This window comes from Bos indicus x Bos taurus, chromosome 2, assembly GCF_003369695.1.
Source record: "Bos indicus x Bos taurus breed Angus x Brahman F1 hybrid chromosome 2, Bos_hybrid_MaternalHap_v2.0, whole genome shotgun sequence".
In the NCBI taxonomy this organism is placed as follows: Eukaryota; Metazoa; Chordata; class Mammalia; order Artiodactyla; family Bovidae; genus Bos; species Bos indicus x Bos taurus.
In genome coordinates, this window is record NC_040077.1 from 21,736,751 (window position 1) to 21,756,922 (window position 20,172).

At 37.0% G+C, this 20,172-nt stretch overlaps 1 protein-coding gene across 3 annotated transcripts in view; it reads left to right on the top strand.

The window, feature by feature from the left end:
* The window catches only part of CHN1 (chimerin 1), a 202,448-nt gene that overhangs the window by 68,172 nt on the left and 114,104 nt on the right, over positions 1-20,172 (top strand). For 2 of the 3 annotated variants that reach the window (XM_027557164.1, XM_027557171.1), the window contains exons 5-6: positions 3,384-3,415; positions 5,820-5,933. The exons of the other annotated variant lie outside the window; for it this stretch is intronic. In XM_027557164.1, the coding sequence (XP_027412965.1) occupies positions 3,384-3,415; positions 5,820-5,933 (146 nt within the window). The remainder of the gene's footprint in view (positions 1-3,383; positions 3,416-5,819; positions 5,934-20,172) is intronic. 3 annotated transcript variants of the gene reach the window in all.

A 20,172-nucleotide genomic window follows, 5' to 3' on the forward strand; every position in this document is an offset into this window, starting at 1 on the left:
TCCACACTTGCAACATAGCTAAGTCAATTTACTGACACTGGGTTTGGCGAAGGAAAGTACAATACCTATTGCCTAGCTAAGCAGAGAATGGGCAGCTCCTGATGAAAAGAACCGAACTCTTCAATGGCTTTCATGGAAGGCTTTTTTAAGGCAACATTGGGCTGAGGGCTGCAGGGGAAATGACTTTGTTCTCATTGGTTGATGGTGAGGTCATGGGGTGGTGTTTAAGAATCCTAATCGTTAACTCTCGGTCAGCACATAGTCACTGGCCTCTGCCTGGTATGGGCCTTAGTTCCTGCAGAGTAACTCAAAAATACATGTCAGATTGTTGTGTATATCCCTTGAGGGGGAACTTGGGTGCTTTTATTGCTGAGCTACTGTTTCTTGACTGCTTTTGTTTCTACTACTTGAGAAACTGCTTGATTCTTCCCTGATTAGTACCTACTTGAGTTTCCTCTTTGGAACTCAGGAAAGGCCTAGGAGACTAAAACCTTTTTTTACATACAAGAAATAGGGGACAAGGAGAGGCTGTTGTACCTGGGAGGGCCCTGCAGTAAATATGGCAAGTTTGCTGAACACAGAGTCCTGCTCAGTTTCAGTGCCACTGACTGCCACACCATTTGGGGCCAGCAGTTCCTTAGTCTTCACTACTACTTGTACTTGTCCCAGATTTTCATTAATGAGTAGAGTATATTCAAGACCTTTCCTCTGTTTTTACCTCGGTCACATATGTCTAATAAGGTAATTTATCTTTAGCCACCTACAAAGATACCACAATTTGAGGGAAATGCCAAATTAGAATGGGGGACCCATTCTAATGTGTCTGAGACTCCACTATTAGTTTGTACAAAAGTTGTTCTTGATTTCTGGTTTTTTATGGTGATATTCTTTGTTAAAAGATTATTTTACAGGCAGTCCTAAGGTCCTATTTTGCCTTTCCCAGGGGCCTCTCAGTTTAATTCTCTCTCAGCTTCCTCAAGGTATCATTTGAATTTGGTATATATTTTTCCAGATCTCTCTCTATGCTGTAGATATATATTATTGCATGCACAAGTGATTTTCCTAAATGGTACCATACTGTATCACTATTACAGCTTATGTTTGTATTCAGTTATTTATCTTGGTGACCTCTTCATGTTAGTTCCTTTAGAGCTACATTATTCCTTCAAGCCATGCATATCATTTATACTGTAAAGCAGTTTAGTTATTCCTCTGTTGGTGTATATTTATTTCCATTTTTAAAATGACTGTGAACTGTGCTTCATTCTTATACATATCTTCATATATACATTTGCAAGTGTTCCTCTATAGTCAAGTACCAGGGATTTACATATTTTTAATTTGAATAAACACTGCACAGTTGTTCTGGAAAACATTTCATCATATAATACTATAGAACCTTAAATTAGTTATTTAAGACCTAAAGATTAAATTTTTCTCTCAAAAGCAAAGGTTTGCTCTTAAACAAAAATAGTTTTGTGGCCCTGCTCTTCCTCTGTAGCTGTGGGGACCAGCTGGCATATTTTTAGCACACTGAGGTTTATGAGCAGAGAAATTATGCAACAAGACCAAATCAGGTGGAATTTACTTTTGAGAATTTGAATGACTTGACTACAATTTCAACAGACAACAGAAGATTCCTAAAGGGTAAAGTGTTACATAAATACAATTTTCAGTAAATGGTAACATTGTGTCTCTCCTACAGAAATGAAGATGAACATGTGTTTAAAATGTATTTTCTCATAGAAGAAAACCAGGCAAATGTTAATAATCAGTTCTAAAGGAAAAGTCAAAATAGCATATATTTATAGAGATTCAAGGAATGTTGAGATAAATTGCACTTAAAGACAAAGCCTGTTTTTCCCCTGAGGAGGGCTAAGGAAGAAGTCAATTAAACCACTGCCACACAGGAAGAGTGTATGTGTGTGTGTATCAGTTACCTGCATTTTAGAGAATTCAAAAATAGCTCAAAGACAATGATCTGGGCTAGATAAGCCAGCAGCATATGCTAGAGATCATACATTTCATTGAACTGCAAAATTTATTTCTCAAATATGAATAAATACCTCAAGCTTGCTGAAAACAGTACCAGACCTTGATGACCCATGGGTAGGTCGCCTAAACTTGGTGGTCAGGCTCTGTGTGGAGGTGAAGGGAGATAGTCCCCAAAAGGATAGACTGAGATGCTTTGGGAAACTGCCATATTTAATTTAGATGAATCAGTGTCAAATAGACAAAGGGTTTGGGCCCTTCTTGCTACTTCAGAGTAAGAATCCCAGTTTCACCTTGGGTTCTACCAGGTCACCTTGATCAAGTTCCCTAAGCATGCTGAGTCTCAGTTTTCTTCAGCAGCGTAATGAGAATGATAATACTATCTTATGAGGATGAAGTAGAATACTTTATCTCATTGTGAGCATTAAATAATTCAGAAATGTAATTATAACACCTAGCATGAACTCAGTGAATGTAGTGCACGGTGCCTACAATGGACCACTGCGATAAGCTACCCCCTTGTTCCACTTCTGTCAAGACCCAGTTTAAGTGTCATCTCAGAGCAGTCTCCTGATCGCCCAACCTAAACACCTCATCAGTCCCCCCTTTGCTGTTACTCATTCTCCTTTTCATTATAGCACTTATTACTGCTTCCGATTCTCTTGTTCGTTTTGTTTCTTCAAACCTCCTTATTGTCTGTCTCTCATCATCAGAATGTAAATCTCAAGAGTAACGACTGGTTTGTCATATTACAGTTATGATGATGCCTACCAGTTATTTGCCACTAAATAAATGTCTCTTGAATGAACAGGTCTAATATTCTATGTCTACCTCAGGAAAATTCCTTAGAATCTATTCTACTGGACCTTTCTTTAGATACAATGAGCACACAGACCAGGAAAAGCTCTTGGAGAGGTAGACTGTGGTGAAGGAAGAGCTGAAGGGGCAAACAAAGGGGCAAGATTATATGGAGATGTTAACAGAATGGGGAATATGGTGCAACAGGAAGGGAGTGGATGGGAGAGAAAGCCACAGTCTGTTCTGACACAACCATGGCATTAAGGTTTTGGATGTTTTATTTTACTTTTTGAATAAAGCGATGTAAATTTTTCTTTTTCAGATTCATAAAGTCCTAGAAATGAAAGATAATTTAGTCTAACTGTTTTTACAAGCACAATTTTATAGATAAGAAAAAGGCCTGGGAGATGAAGTGACCAGTCCAAATGAAAGAGTTGATCTGCTGACAGCATTGGGACTGCAGGCTCTGATTTTTCTAATCTTATTCTAATTCTTTCTCTTAATATATGCTTTAGTTTGTCACGTGTTCAAAATGTTGAGTTGTATTCTGAACATTTCCATTTCATAAATATCCTTCTTCTCTTTCCCAATAGGTAGAAAATAGACCAAAGTATTACGGAAGAGAGTAAGTATGGATTATCAGAAAACATTTTATAGATTGGAATATGTAAGAGAAACAGGTAAATGGATACTTTTAGTAAAAAATAAAACCAGGAGGAGAGAAGTGTTGAAGTTTGATTGAGTTAAATTATTTTTCTGACTATAAATGTAATTATAGTTGGTGAAAATATAGAACATAAAGATAAGTATTGCAAAAAATAACTGAGGAAAAATGTGCACACAATGCTAACATATAGATGCAAGCCATGTAGAGTAAATAAATAATACTAGATGTGTATGAGGGAATGTATATATTTGTATGTATGCATATATTAAACATATAGATACATATACACATATATGTAAAGATATGGGTGGTTTATTCTACATTTATACTTTTATTTTCCAATTTTCTATAAGTCATTTTCTGCCTAGAAATAACTAATGTTAAAAAGTTGAAGTATTATCTTCTGAAGATCTATTTTCTTAATGGTTTTTCCAAATTGAGTTATTATACATAGAATTTTTGTAGCCTGATTTAATATTAATAATGAGCATTTTTCTATTTTATGAAAAAATGTAACGATTTTTAAAGTCCTTGATTCTTCTAATTATTAAAAAAAAATAGAAATATAGCCCTTTGGGGAAGAGAACAAAAATCACCTATAATCCTATCATTCCTCAAATTCATTTATCTTTCAGATAAACAATAATGTCTAAAACAAGTATTTTTGTCTAAAGCTCTGTTTACATTTTCAGGACTCTTGTAAGTAAAACCTGGGCGCTTATGAGTTGTGGGGAGCCAGTGGTGTTCTTTACGTTATACTATAGTCATTTCTATGCTTTTGGCTGGTAGGCTGAATTTAAACTATAGTATTAAAGGTAATACTATAAGAAATATCTTAGCGCATAAAGGTTTTACTGGGAGGGAAATTTTGGGTCAACTGGTACGAATAGTTTTAAGAGTCTTTAAATACCATCATCAAGTTTTGTCCCCAAATTAGTTTCCTTGAATGAGATTTCCTTTTAAATTAATTGCGCCTTTAAAAGCAAGGAGATATTAAATTCTCTCAATTAACTGATGTCATGTAAACTTAAAATGGAGAAGGAAATGGCAGCCCACTCCAGTGTTCTTGCCTGGAGAATCCCAGGGACAGAGGAGCCTGCTGTCTATGGGGTAGGCTGCTGTCTACGGGGTCGTACAGGGTCGGACACAACTGAAGCGATTTAGCAGTAGCAAACTTAAAATTTATCAATCTGATAATCTAATATATGTGTTATTACCAGGGATAGGCTACCATCTTCTTGTTCCAACAGAATCAGAGTGGATCTGGTTCTGAACGATTGAGGAAATTTATGGAGATAAGAAATACCGGGAGCCATCATTAAACATTGTTATTCTTTTTTTTTTTTTTTTTTTTTTAAACATTGTTATTCTAATTGTCATGTTGTCTAAAACATGTTCTAATTGAGCATAGTTACACGAGCTACTTTAAGACTTAAATTGAGAAAGACCAACTTGAACTCTCATAAAGTTCTTAAATTATTATTATACCATTTCAGGGCCTTTTCAATGTATCATTCCAAATTCAAGGGACTGTTGGGGTTTTTGTACCTTTAAAAGCTATAGTCTCACTTGAGCATTTGCTCAATTCAATTTTCTTTGAGTTAATAAAAGGATATATAATATATGTGTAGGTTCTTTGTAAATTGTGCATCACCATACGAATACAAGGTGATTTTATATTTTTAATACTAATGGTTAGTTACATTGATGTTTCTAAATTTTCCAGTGTTTTATGTCAGAATGTTATAGGTGAACCTACCATGTTTTATATAAGGAATGTGTTATTTGTGTTTATTCTTACTCCTTTTTTTCTGTTAATCAAAAATAGTGTTTTAGCAGGGAGTGAAAGCAAGTGTTACAGTTGTTGGCTCTTGGCTTGAGTATGCACTGATGCAGATTATGCACATTATTGGGCAATCATGCCAATTAAGGGCAACCCAGGGTCCTGGAAAATTGCCAACCATAGACTCTGAGCCAAAAGTTTGAAGCAGTGCCACTGGTGTGAAGAAAGGAAGTAGGACACGTTTCTTTGTATTTTTTTAGCATGTCCATATGGTCAGGCAACTACATAAGAAGGGAATTGTCCTCTTGAGAGAGGTGGTTGATCTTCCCGGAGATGGAAGTGAATTTTGTCTCCGTGATTGTTAAATGGATTGAAGAGCTACTTCGGTGCTGTTCTTGTCACTACAGAGAAGCCGGCCCAGGGCCAGGCCCTGGGAAACACAAGCACAGTTAAACCCAACTGCTCCCCTCCGATTATATGGCAGTACTTTGTCCAGAAAACTACAGGAGAAGGTGGGAGGTTTTGTTTTATCAAAAAAGGTGGAAAGCTTGCAGTTTCTGAATTGACTTTGTTTCTTAGGTTTCACGGCATGATCTCCCGAGAAGCCGCAGACCAGCTCTTGAGTGTAGCTGAGGGGAGCTACCTCATTCGGGAGAGCCAGCGTCAGCCAGGAACCTACACTTTGGCTTTAAGGTTGGTCGTGGACCTGTAATTATAACTGTGCCTCGTTCAAAACCCTCTTAATAGAGGGCTTTAAATTTTGAAAGCATCCAGCATGTAATTGAATTGGTTCTTGTTTTCTTGGGACCTAATTACCATTTTAATAGCTTTGAGACTCTTAAAAATTCCTCATGAATGGTAGCACTCAGTAATTAAGAACTTTTAAGGCATTTTTATTGTAGCTGCTTCCTTATATTTCTTTTTCTTTTTTTTGCTTCCTTATATTTCATCTTACCCGTTCCCTCCCATCTGTCCTGCTGTGTCAGCGCCCATCTATTTTTTGAATAAGGAAAGGAACTAAAGAGAAAAGATCTTTGTAACTTCTAAAATTAAAGCCAATGTCATTTCTCTTAAATTGGCTTTTGGTTCAGGCAGCTTTCTTTGGGAACTCCTGGCTCTTTCCTACCTATTGAACTTGGCCTGGCATTTTGTCTGTTCTTCGCTTACAGCACAGTGGCCAGAAACAAATATATCCATTAACCCTGCAGTAATAACAGAACAATAATGCAATAGCATGCTTACCTGTTGGGCCTGCCTCCTGCCAGGCCTCTAACCTCATTTAATCTTCCTAACAGTTCTAGGATGTATGTACAATTACTGTCTCCACTTTATAAATAAGGAAACAGAGGACCTAGAGGTTGAGGAGCTTGGCCAGGGTCATACACTTAAAAATTCACGTAGCTGGGATTTGAACCTAGGCAGTTGGGTTTCAGGGAGAAGGCAATGGCATCCCACTCCAGTACTCTTGCCTGGAAAATCCCATGGACGGAGGAGCCTGGTAGGCTGCAGTCCATGGGGTCACTAAGAGTCGGACACGACTGAGTGACTTCACTTTCACTCTACACTTTCATGCATTGGAGAAGGAAATGGCAACTCACTCCAGTGTTCTTGCCTTGAGAATCCCAGGGACAGGGGAGCCTGATGGGGCTGCCGTCTGTGGAGTCACACAGAGTTGGACACGACTGAAGCGACTTAGCAGCAGCAGCAGCACTTGGGTTTCAGAGTCTATGCTCTTAATCGCTCCACATTGTTGCCTCTCCAGAGGCTTAGAATAATTATCAATTGTCTTTGTTCACTCCTTTGTTTGTTCATGTGTGCATTCACTTATACGTTGCTTGGAAAAGATTTAAAAGTAGAAACTTCATTTAAGAAAGAAGTCAAAGAAATAGCATTTCTCTTGGTAACCACAGAGAGATGATAGAAAGATGATAATGTAGCTTAGGACTCTGGTATGATCGTGTTTAACTCCTCCAATCACTTATGCTTGGTAAGTGAGCAGGGACTGCTCTTACTCCCAGCCACCAGATTTATTATTCATCTTTCTGGCAAAAGAATGATATAATACAGTATTTCTTCATGCTGAATTTGGAATCAATGGCATACTTGGAGAACAGAGGTTGTTAATAGGAATTCATGGAAATTTGCTCTTTATGGAAAATTATAAAATGTAAATCCCTCTTCAATTAATTAATTATATATTTTCCAGGTTTAACTTGTGACATAGAGGGGAGAAACATCTGGGCTGGGAACCCAAATACCTATTCCTGTTGCCACTAAATAAACTAAAAGATTGATCTGGGGCAAATCACCTATATTCTTGAAGCCGCCATCTTCATCTTTCTGCTCTTACCATTTTATAATTCTAGGATTCTGTGACATCATGTATCCAAATAGATAGTCGTCTGAGTGCCTGGGGCAGATAAGCCTCTAACTACAGGCTCATGGGCCAAACGAAGGAAGAAGGAGGTGGGGTGAGAGGAAAGAAAGAAGTCTGTATACTCTTCCTTTTCCATTTGTTGCCATCTCCCCACCTTCTGAGATCCCGTAGCAAGTTCGAGAGCTAGAATTGGAATTCAGTTTTGCCACACTGCAAAGTTCAGATACTTTCCATTATACCACGTTGCCTCTCATAATGTGGTCATAATGCTGATTTTACTGAATGACTCCCCTGGGGTGAAGCAGCACCCCAGTCTTCCCAGCTCCTCCTCGTTCCTGCCCTCTCACCCTCGCTACTGCTACTCGAGACTTTATTTGTAATCACTCACTGTTCACTCTGGCCCAGAAATCCTAGAATTGGATTGAGGAATAGATCAACATGAGTTTGATGTATAGGCCTTGGGCAACATGCAGCTTTCCTTTTGTTTTGGAACAATCATCATAAAGTTTTTACATGGCAAAGAGATAGTAAAAGGGGTTGTAGTGGAGGTGGGCAATTTGTGAATATGCTTTGTGAGCAATTTAAATGCTGAAATATGATTCTCTTAGTTTTGAACTAGATGTATGGCACGGAAGATAAACAGAATGTGAAATAGTTGTATTGATTTATCTATTAATCTTATCTGATACTCCCCATTTCAACTAATGATTCTCCCAACTAACAGTTTGTTTTAACACCATGTGTGATCCACTGAAGTAGGGGGGCAGTTTGAATTTATAGCCATCAGTGTTCATTATGTTGTTGTCATTGTTCATCATGTGTTTTCTGTATTAAACAGGCCCTAAAATTAGGAATAAGTTGTTGAACTCAAGTTGTTCCGTAGGCACCTCAACCTCAGTATGTCCAAAACCAAGCTCATCAGTTTTCCTACCAGATACGCTTGTATTCCCTTTAATAGCTGGTGACACTGTTATTTAGCCATTTCATAAGACCAAAAGCAAGACACCATTTTCTTTTCTCTTAGTTCTGTTTTAAGATGTCTGTAGGCTTGGCCTTACTCATTTAGAGGCTTCCATCTTATACTGTTATCAAATACTATATCCCATATCAAATGTTTATTTTTTTGCTGTTGGTTGTGTTTTGAAATATAAATTGCTTTTGGAATTAACTTTAGTTTTGTAGTTTTACTTTTATGTTTTGGAACCGTATCTTTTTTATATATATATTTTATACCTTTTCATAGACTCTGAAAAACCTAAAGTACTTGTACCTGTATTATCTAATGATTAAAAGAACTTTTTCGTCTTGCTCATTTCACACAGCCATACCCAACAATCATTTATTTCTTAAGTATTTCTCACATTTCCCCCTCCTTTTCAATCGCGCCACCATGGGTTAGTTCCATGAGAAATTTCTCTATATCCAGCCTTATTCCCTCTAATGAGTGATCAGTTGTAAAATCTGATGCAGTGATCAGCGAAGTTGTAGTGTTGACTGGGACACAAGGTTTCAAAGGCCACACCGTGCTCTTACATTGGCATCTTCCCCATACCTGGGAAGCCTAAGCTTTACTGATGATCTTTGTGTACAGTGTAAGTTACTAGTCCAGGAAGTACATGTGGTATGTGTGCTGTCTCAGTATCAACTTACTGCAGCCAGGAAAGAGATTCTCATTGCATGACATGAAAGGTTGTCTGCGGTTGACATCTCACTTTCCCCTTCACTGCCATCTTCTCCTGCACTCCTGTTTCAGCCTGAATCTCCAGCCAGGCCTTGTCCTGCTTTTCTGCCTTTGCTGTTGTGGACCGGTTGGTTAAGGAAAAATGATTGTTGCTCAGTCAGAGTCTTTTTATCCAGTGAAGCATGGGACATACATCCACGTGGTTAGAGACTGCAGCTGAAGATAAGATGCTCTTTATACCCTATAAAAAAAAAAGATGTTCTCCCACACACTAGGTTACACCTCATGAAACATGAAGTGATTCCTGTCACTTTGGAACTTTTTGTGTTGATTTTGACAGCATTTGTATTAGTTATAGTTTAATGAGGTATCATGGTATATATCAGCTGCAACTAACCTAAAATAATTTAAGAAGTTTTGTTGAAGACATTTTTCTTTATATGATTTTCATAGTTTTAGAATGACTTAAAAAAATTTATGAGTCATTCTATAACTTTTCTCACTAGAAGGAAAACTTATTGAGTTCAGTATTGTGGTATATATGGAATAGCAAGTGAAAAAGATAGGACTGTTCTTGCTTTGTATTATCCTGTTTATTAGATGTTAGATATATACAAAGAACACTTATAAGAAATATAAAATTATTAAATGTCATGTTACTATAACTTTAGAGCTGTTCATTATAAATTATTTTCTGACTTTTCTAAGTTTTTTTTCCCCCTCTGGACTTGTAATTTCCTGACTTTCATCTCTCTGAACTTCAGTTTGGACATTTTCTGTTGACCTGTCTTCCAGTCCACTAGACCTTTATTCTACTCTTTTCTGCTCTTTTTGGTCAGCTGTAAATCCATTCGTTGAGTTCCTGTTTTCATGTGCTGTGTTACTTAGTTCCAGAATTTTCATTTGCTTTTTTTTTAAGATTTTAATCCTCTGATGAAATATTTTTCTTCTTTTTTTCCCATCTTTCCCTATATATTCTTGAACCATAACCTATCAAAACAGTTGTTCTCTATAAGTAACTGTTAAAATTACATAAGCACTGTACCTTGAATTCTTGGAAATGTGAAATAAGAAAGTAAAAAGACTAGTGGAGAGCTAGTGTAAATGATCATGTGAAATGGCCTTTTAAATATTTGCTGTCTATTTTCTCATTCTCATCACTGTTTCTAATAAGAATCTGGTTCTTGCCACATAAAAGTCTGGTTTTCTTTACTGTTTTAAAAGCAGGAAGAAGATTGAAATGGATACAAGTTACACAGTGTAGCATAGTGGTGGTGGTTTAGTAGCTAAGTTGTGTCCAATTCTTGCGACCCCATGGACTGTAGCCCGCCAGATTCCTCCCTCCATGGGATTCTCCAGGCAAGAACACTGGAGTGGGTTGCCATGTCCTTCTCCAGGGTGTAGCATAGTAGATATTCATTAAAGTCATTTCCTTATTAGATAGTGAGGATCAGTCCATGATATAATCCTTCAAATGTTTTAGTCCTGACCAACTTCTTATTAAAGTAGTGTATTCGGTTTTAGCTTTGGTAAATAGTAAGAAAATCTAGTATGAGTTCCACAGAAAGTTTTAGGCAAGGCCAGGCACCAAAGTTATATAAATTCTATTTTGATAAAATTCTTTTGCTATAATATTTTCAACTTGATTTAAAGTATTTTCCAAACTGACTTTAAAATAATTTAATATTTTAAAGATTATATAAAAACCTGCATCATCAAAAATAGCAGCACATCATCCCAAAGTATTTTATAACTATGAAAATAGGAATTTTCTTCACAGAGTAGAAACCATAGCAAAATGAAATAATGTTATAAAGATTCTTCTGTGCTGATTGCAAACATCAGTAAGAAATAATGTTATATATGATTTAGGATCTTTTATTGAGTTTTTTAATTCTATCAGATATTATCCAAAGGAAAGACATTTAAGCTGCCTCTTAACGGTAAAATGTAAGTTTGCCAGGTAGAAGGATAGGATGTGATTAATTAAAAAAAAAAAAAGTATTTTGGGAAGAAGAAAAAGTCAAGGAAGGAATATTTAGAACAGTGTGGAACATTTGGTGTATGGCATGCTTCTGGGACTCGGGGGTGCAGGAAGTTAGCAATAGGATTGCCAGGAAAGGCTGGTATTTCATGCTTAAGAATTTGAATTTTATTTGTAGGAAATAGGAGTCATTGAAGACTTTTAATAGAAGAGAGTAATGGTTATTTGTAATATTAGTAATGTTAAAAATCATTGTGGGAGCAATAAGAATAAATAAATGGATAGGGTGGTGGAAATTAAGTTTTACCAGAATTACTTGATAATTAATTTAGTAAATGATTTTCCTTGGGCAATGGAAAACTGATCTTTAAAAGAGTTTCTAGTTACTTTATAGATTTTAAAGGGTTCCTTATGAGGAGAAATGTTAACTCCAAATTTGGCAACTCTAGAGACATTCCTGTTGAGTCAGATTCATTTTAGTTTCTCTGTATTGGGTAGTGAGCAGGGTGACGCATGTGCAAGAGTCCTGATGATCCCCGAACCCTGTGTCTAGATGTTCCAGAACAGATTTTGGAAATACTCCAGAGACTGTTTTATACCCACAGTCCTTGGTGCTTCCTGTTGATTTTATACTGACCATCAAAATAAGAATTATTTGTAAAAATTTTAGATACTGGAAAGCAATGAGAATTAAAAAACTAAGGAAGTAAAATGTTTGGGCATATTTATTATATTTTCTTTTAAAAATATTCATTTGATAAGTTCTGAAGTATACCCTATGTTATCCTAAAAACTAAAATTCACTATCAGGATAGTGTGTATAGTATCATACCACTTAACGTGTGTGTGTGTCTGTTAAGGATGTATAGGTAAGTAGACAGCTGTCTAAAAGAGTGATTGCCGCTATTCACAGTGTTATCTCTTGAATAATGAACTTAAAGGTGATTTTTATTAATACTTCTCTGTACCTTTCTGATTTGCCTGATATTTTTAACAATGTCTTATGTATCATTTTTTACAATCGGACAAATAAATCAATAGGATTATTTTCATTTTGAGAAAAATCAAAGACACTAGCTGGAACCTTGGGTCAAAATGGAAGATAGTACCTTCTAAATCATTGAAGATTTGACTGTAAGTGAAATGTATCATCATATTTAAATCACTGATCAGAAGAATTGGTCAGCCTTGAGGGAAACAGGCGAGTCATAGAAGTGTGTTCTGGAGTCCAGGAAGTATGGGAGAGGGTAGTCTTGGATAGCATTGTCTTGGCAGCGCTGTCTCTAGTATGGAGATGCTCCTAAAGGAACAGCGTGCGTTTCCCTGCCACTAAACATAAGCAGTTGGGTTGTTTGATGCAGTATTGGTCAGAGCCTGTGAGTGTTAATAGAACTATACTGCATTTCCCAAACTCACTTGATCATGATACCCTCTTTTTGTGGAATCTCTCTGTGGAACACTCTGAGAAATAATCTCATAAACGTGATTCACTTCGTTCCTCTTACTGTGGACTTCATGATCACTGAGTTTTTTTTTGAGGGATTTTTTAAAACCTTTTTCAAAATTGACATTTAGTTCATTTACAGTGTTGTGTTAGTTTCAGGTATATAGCAAAATGAGTGAGTTTTTTATATGTATATAGTCATATGTATATATATACATGGGCTTCCCAGGTGCCACTAGTGGTAAAGAACCTGTCTGCCAGTGCAGGTAGATGTTAAGAGACATGCGTGTGATCCCTGGGTCAGGAAGATCCCCTAGAGGAGGGCACGGCAGCCCACTCCAGTATTCTTGCCTGGAGAATATCATGGACAGAGGATCCTGGAAGGCTGCAGTTCATAGGGTCTCACAGGGTCGGACACAATTGAAGCAACTTAGCACACACACATATATATACACATATGTTTATGTATCTGCCTGCAGTGTTTATAAATCTGCCTGCAATGCAGGAGACATGGTTTGATCTGTGGTCGGGAAGATCCCCTAGAGAAGGAAATGGCCACCCACTCCAGTATTCTTGACTGGAGAATTCCATGGACAGAGTAGCCTGGCAGGCTACTGTCCATGGGGTTGCAAAGAGTCAGACATGACTGAGCAACTAACATTTATTACATTATTTTTATATATATATATGTATGTATATACACATATGAGTATATATATAAATTATATAGCATTATATATATAACAGCCTTGGTGGCTCATTGGTAAAGAATCCATCTGCAATGCAGGAGACACAGGTTCAATCCCTAGGTTGGGAAGATCCCCTGGACAAGGAAATGGCAACCCACTCCAGTATTCTTGGCTGAGAAATCCTATGGATAGAGGAGACCAGGCTACAGTCCATGGGATCACAAAAGAGTTGCATAAGACTTAGTTACTTAAAACAATAAAAAAAAATATATTTAGATTCTTTTTCAATATAAGATATTACAGGGTGTATAGTTCCTTGTTCTGTATGGTAGGTCTTTGTCATTTATCTGTTTTCTATGTAGGAGTGTGTATATGTTAATCCTAAACTCCTAATTTATCTCTACCCGCAGCCCCACCATTGGTAAATCGTAAGTTTGTTTTCTCTATGTTGGTGAGTCTCTTTTGTAAGTAATTTCATTTGTATCATTTTTTTAGATTCCACATATGTGATATTAGTCTTACTCTGTCTGACTGACTTCAGATTTATCCTGTTCTATTACACATGTCTGTTTTTATCCCAGTACCATTCTGTGTCGATTGCTATAGCTTTGTTGTATAAAGTCAGGGAGCAGGCATGATTCCTCCAGGTCTGTTCTTTCTCAAGATTGTTTTGGATATTCGGGACCTTTTTTGTGTTTCTGTACAAATTTTAAAATTTTCTGTTATAGTTCTGTGAAAAATGCCATTGGTAATTTGATGGGAATTGCACTGAATCTGTAGATTCTTGCATAGTATGGTCATTTTAACCATGTTGATTCTTCTAGTCCAAGAACACAGTATACCTTTTTATCTGTTTGTGTCGTCTTTAGTTTATTTCATTGCATTTTATAGTTTTCAGAGTATAGGACTTGGCTTCCTTAGGTAGGTTTATTCCTTGGTATTTTATTCTTTTTAATACAATGGTAAATGAGATTGTTTCCCTAATTTCTTTTTCTGATATTTTGTCATTAGTGTATAGATGCAAGATTTCCATGTATTACTTTTGTGTCCAGCAACTTTACCACGTTCATTGATGAGCTCTAATAGTTTTCTGGTAGCATATTTAGGATTTTCTATGTGAAAATCTATGAAAGGGAACAGTTTTATTGCTTCCTTTCCAATTTGGATTCCTCATCTTTCTTTTTCTTCTCTGATTGCTGTCGCTGCTGCTGCTGCTGCTAAGTCGCTTCAGTTGTGTCCGACTCTGTGCGACCTCATAGATGGCAGCCCACCAGGTTCCCCCGTCCCTGGGATTCTCCAGGCAAGAACACTGGAGTGGGTTGCCATTTCCTTCTCCAATGCAGGAAAGTGAAAAGTGAAAGTGAAGCTGCTCAGTCATGCGGACTCTTAGCGACCCCATGGACTGCAGCCTACCTGGCTCCTCTGTCCATGGGATTTTCCAGGCAAGAGTACTGGAGTGGGTTGCTATTGCCTTCTCTGGATTGCTGTGGCTAGGACTTCTAAAACTGTGTTGAATAAAAATGGCAAGAGTAGGCCTCCTTGTGTTGTTCCTGATCTTAGAGGAAATGCTTTCCACTTTTCACCATTGAGTATGATGTTAGCTTTGGCTTTGTCATATATGCAGGTTTGCCATGCATGGTCTTTTGAGTGGGTTTGTCCTATCTGTCCTGTTGAGATGTGTTCCCTCTGTGCCCACTTTCTAAAGAGTTTTTTAAAAATCACAAATTAATGTTGAATTTTATCAAAAGCTTTTTCTCATCTATTGAGATGATCATATGGTTTTTATTCTTCAGTTTGTTGATATGGTCTATCACATCAATCGATTTGTGGATACTGAAGAATCCTTGCATCCCTGGGATAAATCCAACTTGATCATGGTGTATGATCCTTTCACTATATTGTTGGAATTGGTTTGTTAGTATTTTGTTGAGGATTTTTGCCTATAGAGGGCCATCAGTGATATTGGTCTGTAATTTTCTCTTTTGGTGGTATCCTTGTCAGCTTTTAGTATCAGTGTGTTGGTGGCCTAATAGAATGTAATTTTCTGATTAATGGCTTTCAGTGTGGTTCATTTACGGAAAGAAAAAACTTAAAAATGGATAGGCTGTTTGAGCTTTTGAGTTATTTCTCATTTTCAGTTAATAAGTTAGAATTAAATGTTGGGAGTAAGGGGAGAAAAGAAGGAAAAAATGTATCAGATTTCTTCTGTTTAGTAAGTCAGATATACAGCTTCCTAATTTTTTCTTTTTTTCCACTCTCCTCCTTGATTAATGAACTTAAAAGATTCCTTGTTGAAGTGTTGAATTGACAGAGGGAAAAAAATTTAAGAGCTAATTGCCTCACCAATTTTTTTCTTCCTGTTTTCTGATTTTTTCCCTGGACCAAAAAAGATTTACCTCCTATATCCTAAGAGTGTTCTGAAACATCTACTTACGGCAGCCAAGCACTGTTTCTATGTATTACAAAAATTCAACCTTTTTCTTACTTTTTAACTATATCCCAAAGCTTGCCTTTTACATGTACTGTATCTTAGTCTTAAACTTTTCTCTTCTTTTAGTTACAAATAACCTACCAGTTCACCCACTTAAAGTGTGCAATTCAGTGATTTTTAGTGCATTCACAAAGTTATGCAACATAATCAATCTTAGAGCATTAATCACTCTAAAAAGAAACTCCATAACCCATTTGCAGTCACTTCCCATTTCTGCCCAGCCCTCCCAGCCCCAGGGAACCATTAGCCTACTTTTTTGTCTCTGTAGATTTATACATCCTGGATGTTTCATAAAAGTGGAATTGTGTACAATATGTGTTCTTTTGTGGTAACTTCTTTCTCTTAGCATATTTCCAGGGTTCATCCATGCTGCTGCACGTATCACTACATTATATCTTTTTATTAATAAATAATATTTGAATACTGGTCCACTGTTTGGATAAATATCATATTTTGCTTATCCATTCAGCAATTGATGGACATTTGAGTTGTTTCCATTTTTTGGCATTCCAAATAATGCAGTTACTATGAATAATGCTGTATACAAGGCTTCGTGTGGGCATATGTTTCTATCTCTCTTGGGTATATACCTAGGAGTGAAATTGCTGGATCATATGAACTGCCAGATTTTTCTTTCCAAAGTGGTTTTACCATTTTATAACCCCACAAGCAATGTGTGAGTGTTCTAGTCCCCACTCTTTGCTAATAACTGTTATTATGTCTCTGATTTAAACAGTGGGTGTGACATCCTAGTGAGTATGAAGTGCTATCTCATGATTTTGATTTGCACTTTACTTCTGAATGGTACTTAATTTTTCATATTTTATTCACAGTATATTTTTTGTTCATTGATGTTCTATTCAAAACTTCAGTTTCCTCTCAAAAGTATGCATCCATAGCAATGGGTTTAAAGCAGAAGGTAGAGAAGTCAAAAAAGAGATTTCAAGATGTTTTTGGTTTTTGTATTTTTAAGGCACAGATAAGGCATATTCCACTGAGTAATTCTTTTAGGGTGGAATTGAGTTTCTACATTTTGTGGCTAATGAACAATAACTGATACAAGAGGGAGAATTCTGACTCTTTGGCTGTCTACTCTGAAAGAGAAACTAGAATATAACTTGTGTATCTACTTTAAGAGGCAGTAGGAAACATACCAGATTCTTTTAAATTTAAGAGCTGTTTCTTGGTAACCAGAAACACCTCCATAATGTGTTGATAATGTGCCTCCTTTCCTGTGAATGATTTGCATACCCAAATATTTTATTAATGGGCCTACTGGTTTTTTACATATAATAGTTAATGTTTACTGAATATTGACTGTATCAATATTCAGTATGATATATGGGAGTATGGTAAATACCTTTTATGAATTATCATTCAGTATTTTCTAGTACTGTTTCATGTTGTGGCACCCACTGAAAATTATGCTGTTACATGATACCCTGAGAGTAAATGCAGGGGGCTGACTCAGCAGATGTGCACAGCCCAAGGACTTGAGCTACATCAGACCTCCTGGCCCTTGAAAGGGCCAACAGGTTTGATGTCTTGTAACTCTGACCTCTAACTCTGATATACAAGCTGGAAAACTCAGTTTTATTTACAAAGAAGTCCATTGGTTAGATGCTGTATTTCTGCATTTTACAGATAAGAAAAGTGAGGCTTAACTTCCTCAAGAACAAAAGCTAAGAAATAGAAAACATAACTTATGAAAAACAACATCCAAAATAATAAAACATGCAGCACTTATGTAAATTGAAAAGGGGTGTGACACAAGAGTAAACCCTTAGCTTTTTAAGTCAATGAGTTTTTAATAAAGATTTTTAAGTTACAGTACCATTTTTATAAAGTGGATAAACCTTTGTTTAAAGCCTTCAAGGATGAAATTTATTCCAACTAATTCACAAGAGTTAACTTCCCATCCCTCTCCCCTAAAAAAGAGAAAAGTCAAATTAAGTATGTATCAAGTTTAGTTATGTAAGGTAAATTTCCATTATAAAATCATTTCATAATCATATGTGCTTGTAAGAATAATTTTGTAGAGAGTTTGGAATCCTTTTCAGAGAAAAACAGCAATAATAATCTTAAAAATAATAGTATTCTTGAATTCATGTCACTTATAACATCTCTTTTGATTATGAAAACAATATATGACTGGTAAAGAAAAATTTTTTTTCAAACAAGAGAATGGTATGTAATTATATTGTACCTTACTTTCCCTCCACATACTTTAAGTTCTAATCTGTAGAGACAATGCTATTCACAATCATTTGTCTATCCTTCTGGAAGTTGGTCAAGTATAAAGTATATGTGCATTTTTATGTCATGTATATATATTGTATTTTAAGTGTTAGTTATTAGGTAGAGGCTAATTATAGAAGCAGAGATCCTCTCTAGTCTTTCCAGATCTTTGTCCTATTGTCTGCTTGACTGTATAGTTATGTAACTAATAGACAATGCCTTTAAAAAGTTATCAATACCTTGTTTAGTCTTAGCTAATAGTTGGTAACCATTTAAGAACATTTTGAGCTAAAGTCTGTGGGTTTAGCTTTAGTTCTTATGATAGGGGTTGATGATTGGTAATAGAATGGGCAACAAGGTGATAAGATGGGCTCCTCTCATAATGCACCTATTACAAATGCATTTCCATTTGTAATTTAATTCATTGTGTCTTTCAGCTTAGAATGCTGGTAAGATTCTTGACTCACCTGGTAAACAGTCAGCTTGCAGTGTGGGAGACCTGGGTTCGATCCCTGGGTTGGGAAGATCCCCTAGAGAAGGGAAAGGGTATCCACTCCAGTATCCTGGCCTGGAGAATTCCACGGACTATATAGTCTGTGGAGTCGCAAAGAGTTGGACATGACAGAGCGACTTTGACTTTGGGCTTCCCTCATAGCTCAGCTGGTAAAGAATCTGCCTGCAATGCAGGAGACCCTGGCTTGATTCCTGGGTCAGGAAGATCCACTGGAGAAGGGGTAGGCTACCCACTCCAGTATTCTTGGGCTTCCCTTGTAGCCCAGCTGGTAAAGAATCCACCTGCAATGCGGGATATCTGGGTTTGATCCCGGGTTGGGAAGATCCCCTGGAGAAGGGAAAGGCTACCCACTCCAGTATTCTGGCCTGGACAATTCCAGGGACTATACAGTCCATGGGATTGCAAAGAGTTGGACACGACTGAGCAACTTTAACTTTTCACTAAGATTCTGTTAACTCCTCTGGTGGCTCAATGGTAGAGAATCTGCCTACCAATGCAGGAGCTGCTGCTGTAAGTCGCTGCAGTCATGTCCAACTCTATGTGACCCCATAGATGGCAGCCCACCAGGCTCCCCCATCCCTGGGATTCTCCAGGCAAGAACACTGGAGTGGGTTGCCATTTCCTTCTCCAATGCACGAAAGTGAAAAGTGAAAGTGAAGTCGCTCGGTCGTGTCTGACTCTTAGCGACCCCATGGACTGCAGCCTACCAGTCTCCTCCGTCCATGGGATTTTCTAGGCAAGAGTACTGGAGTGGGGTGCCATTGTGGGCTTAATCCCTACGTCAGGAAAATCCCCTGGAGAAGGAAATGGCAACCCACTCAGTATTCTTGCCTGGGGAAATCCCATGGACAGAGGAGCTTGGCAGACTACACTCCATTGGGTCCCAAAGAGTTGGACACAACTGAGTGCCTAGACAACAAACAACAAAGATCTATTAAGGAAGGAATTCCTAAGAGAATGGTAATCTTTACAACTCCGTGATTCAGTATGAAGAAACTATTGCTACTGTATTAGAAAATGGTAAAATGCATTGAAGTAAAAAAATACAATTTCGCTAACTATTGAAAAAAAATTTCTAATTGAATCTCAGATCATTAAGTTGACTTTTAAAGTGAACCCAGCCAAAGAGTTCCTAGGTAAAGTCATAGAGTATAGTAGATACTGGTGCAGGGGCTTTCACATTTTTCAAATATGAAAATTGGTTGGAAGCTTTTTCATATTTAGGAAGAAGGATGAAAAGGAACCAGAGAAGGATTATGTGGCTGGTGGGCGTTGACGTGTAATGTACTGTGTGTTCTCTTGATCTGATAGCTCATGATAGGTTTAGTCAGTTACCATGGTTTCACTTCATTTCCTGCAAACCTCCTTGTTATGCTATTTGGAATAAGTGAAAAATAGTGTTCTGCAGAATAATTTTTCAAAAATGTTTTTCTGCTCTTAGTTAAGCTTATGAATCACTTTTGGGGGAAATTTTCTGGATGTAAGAATATGTGATAAAACACATGACAACAATA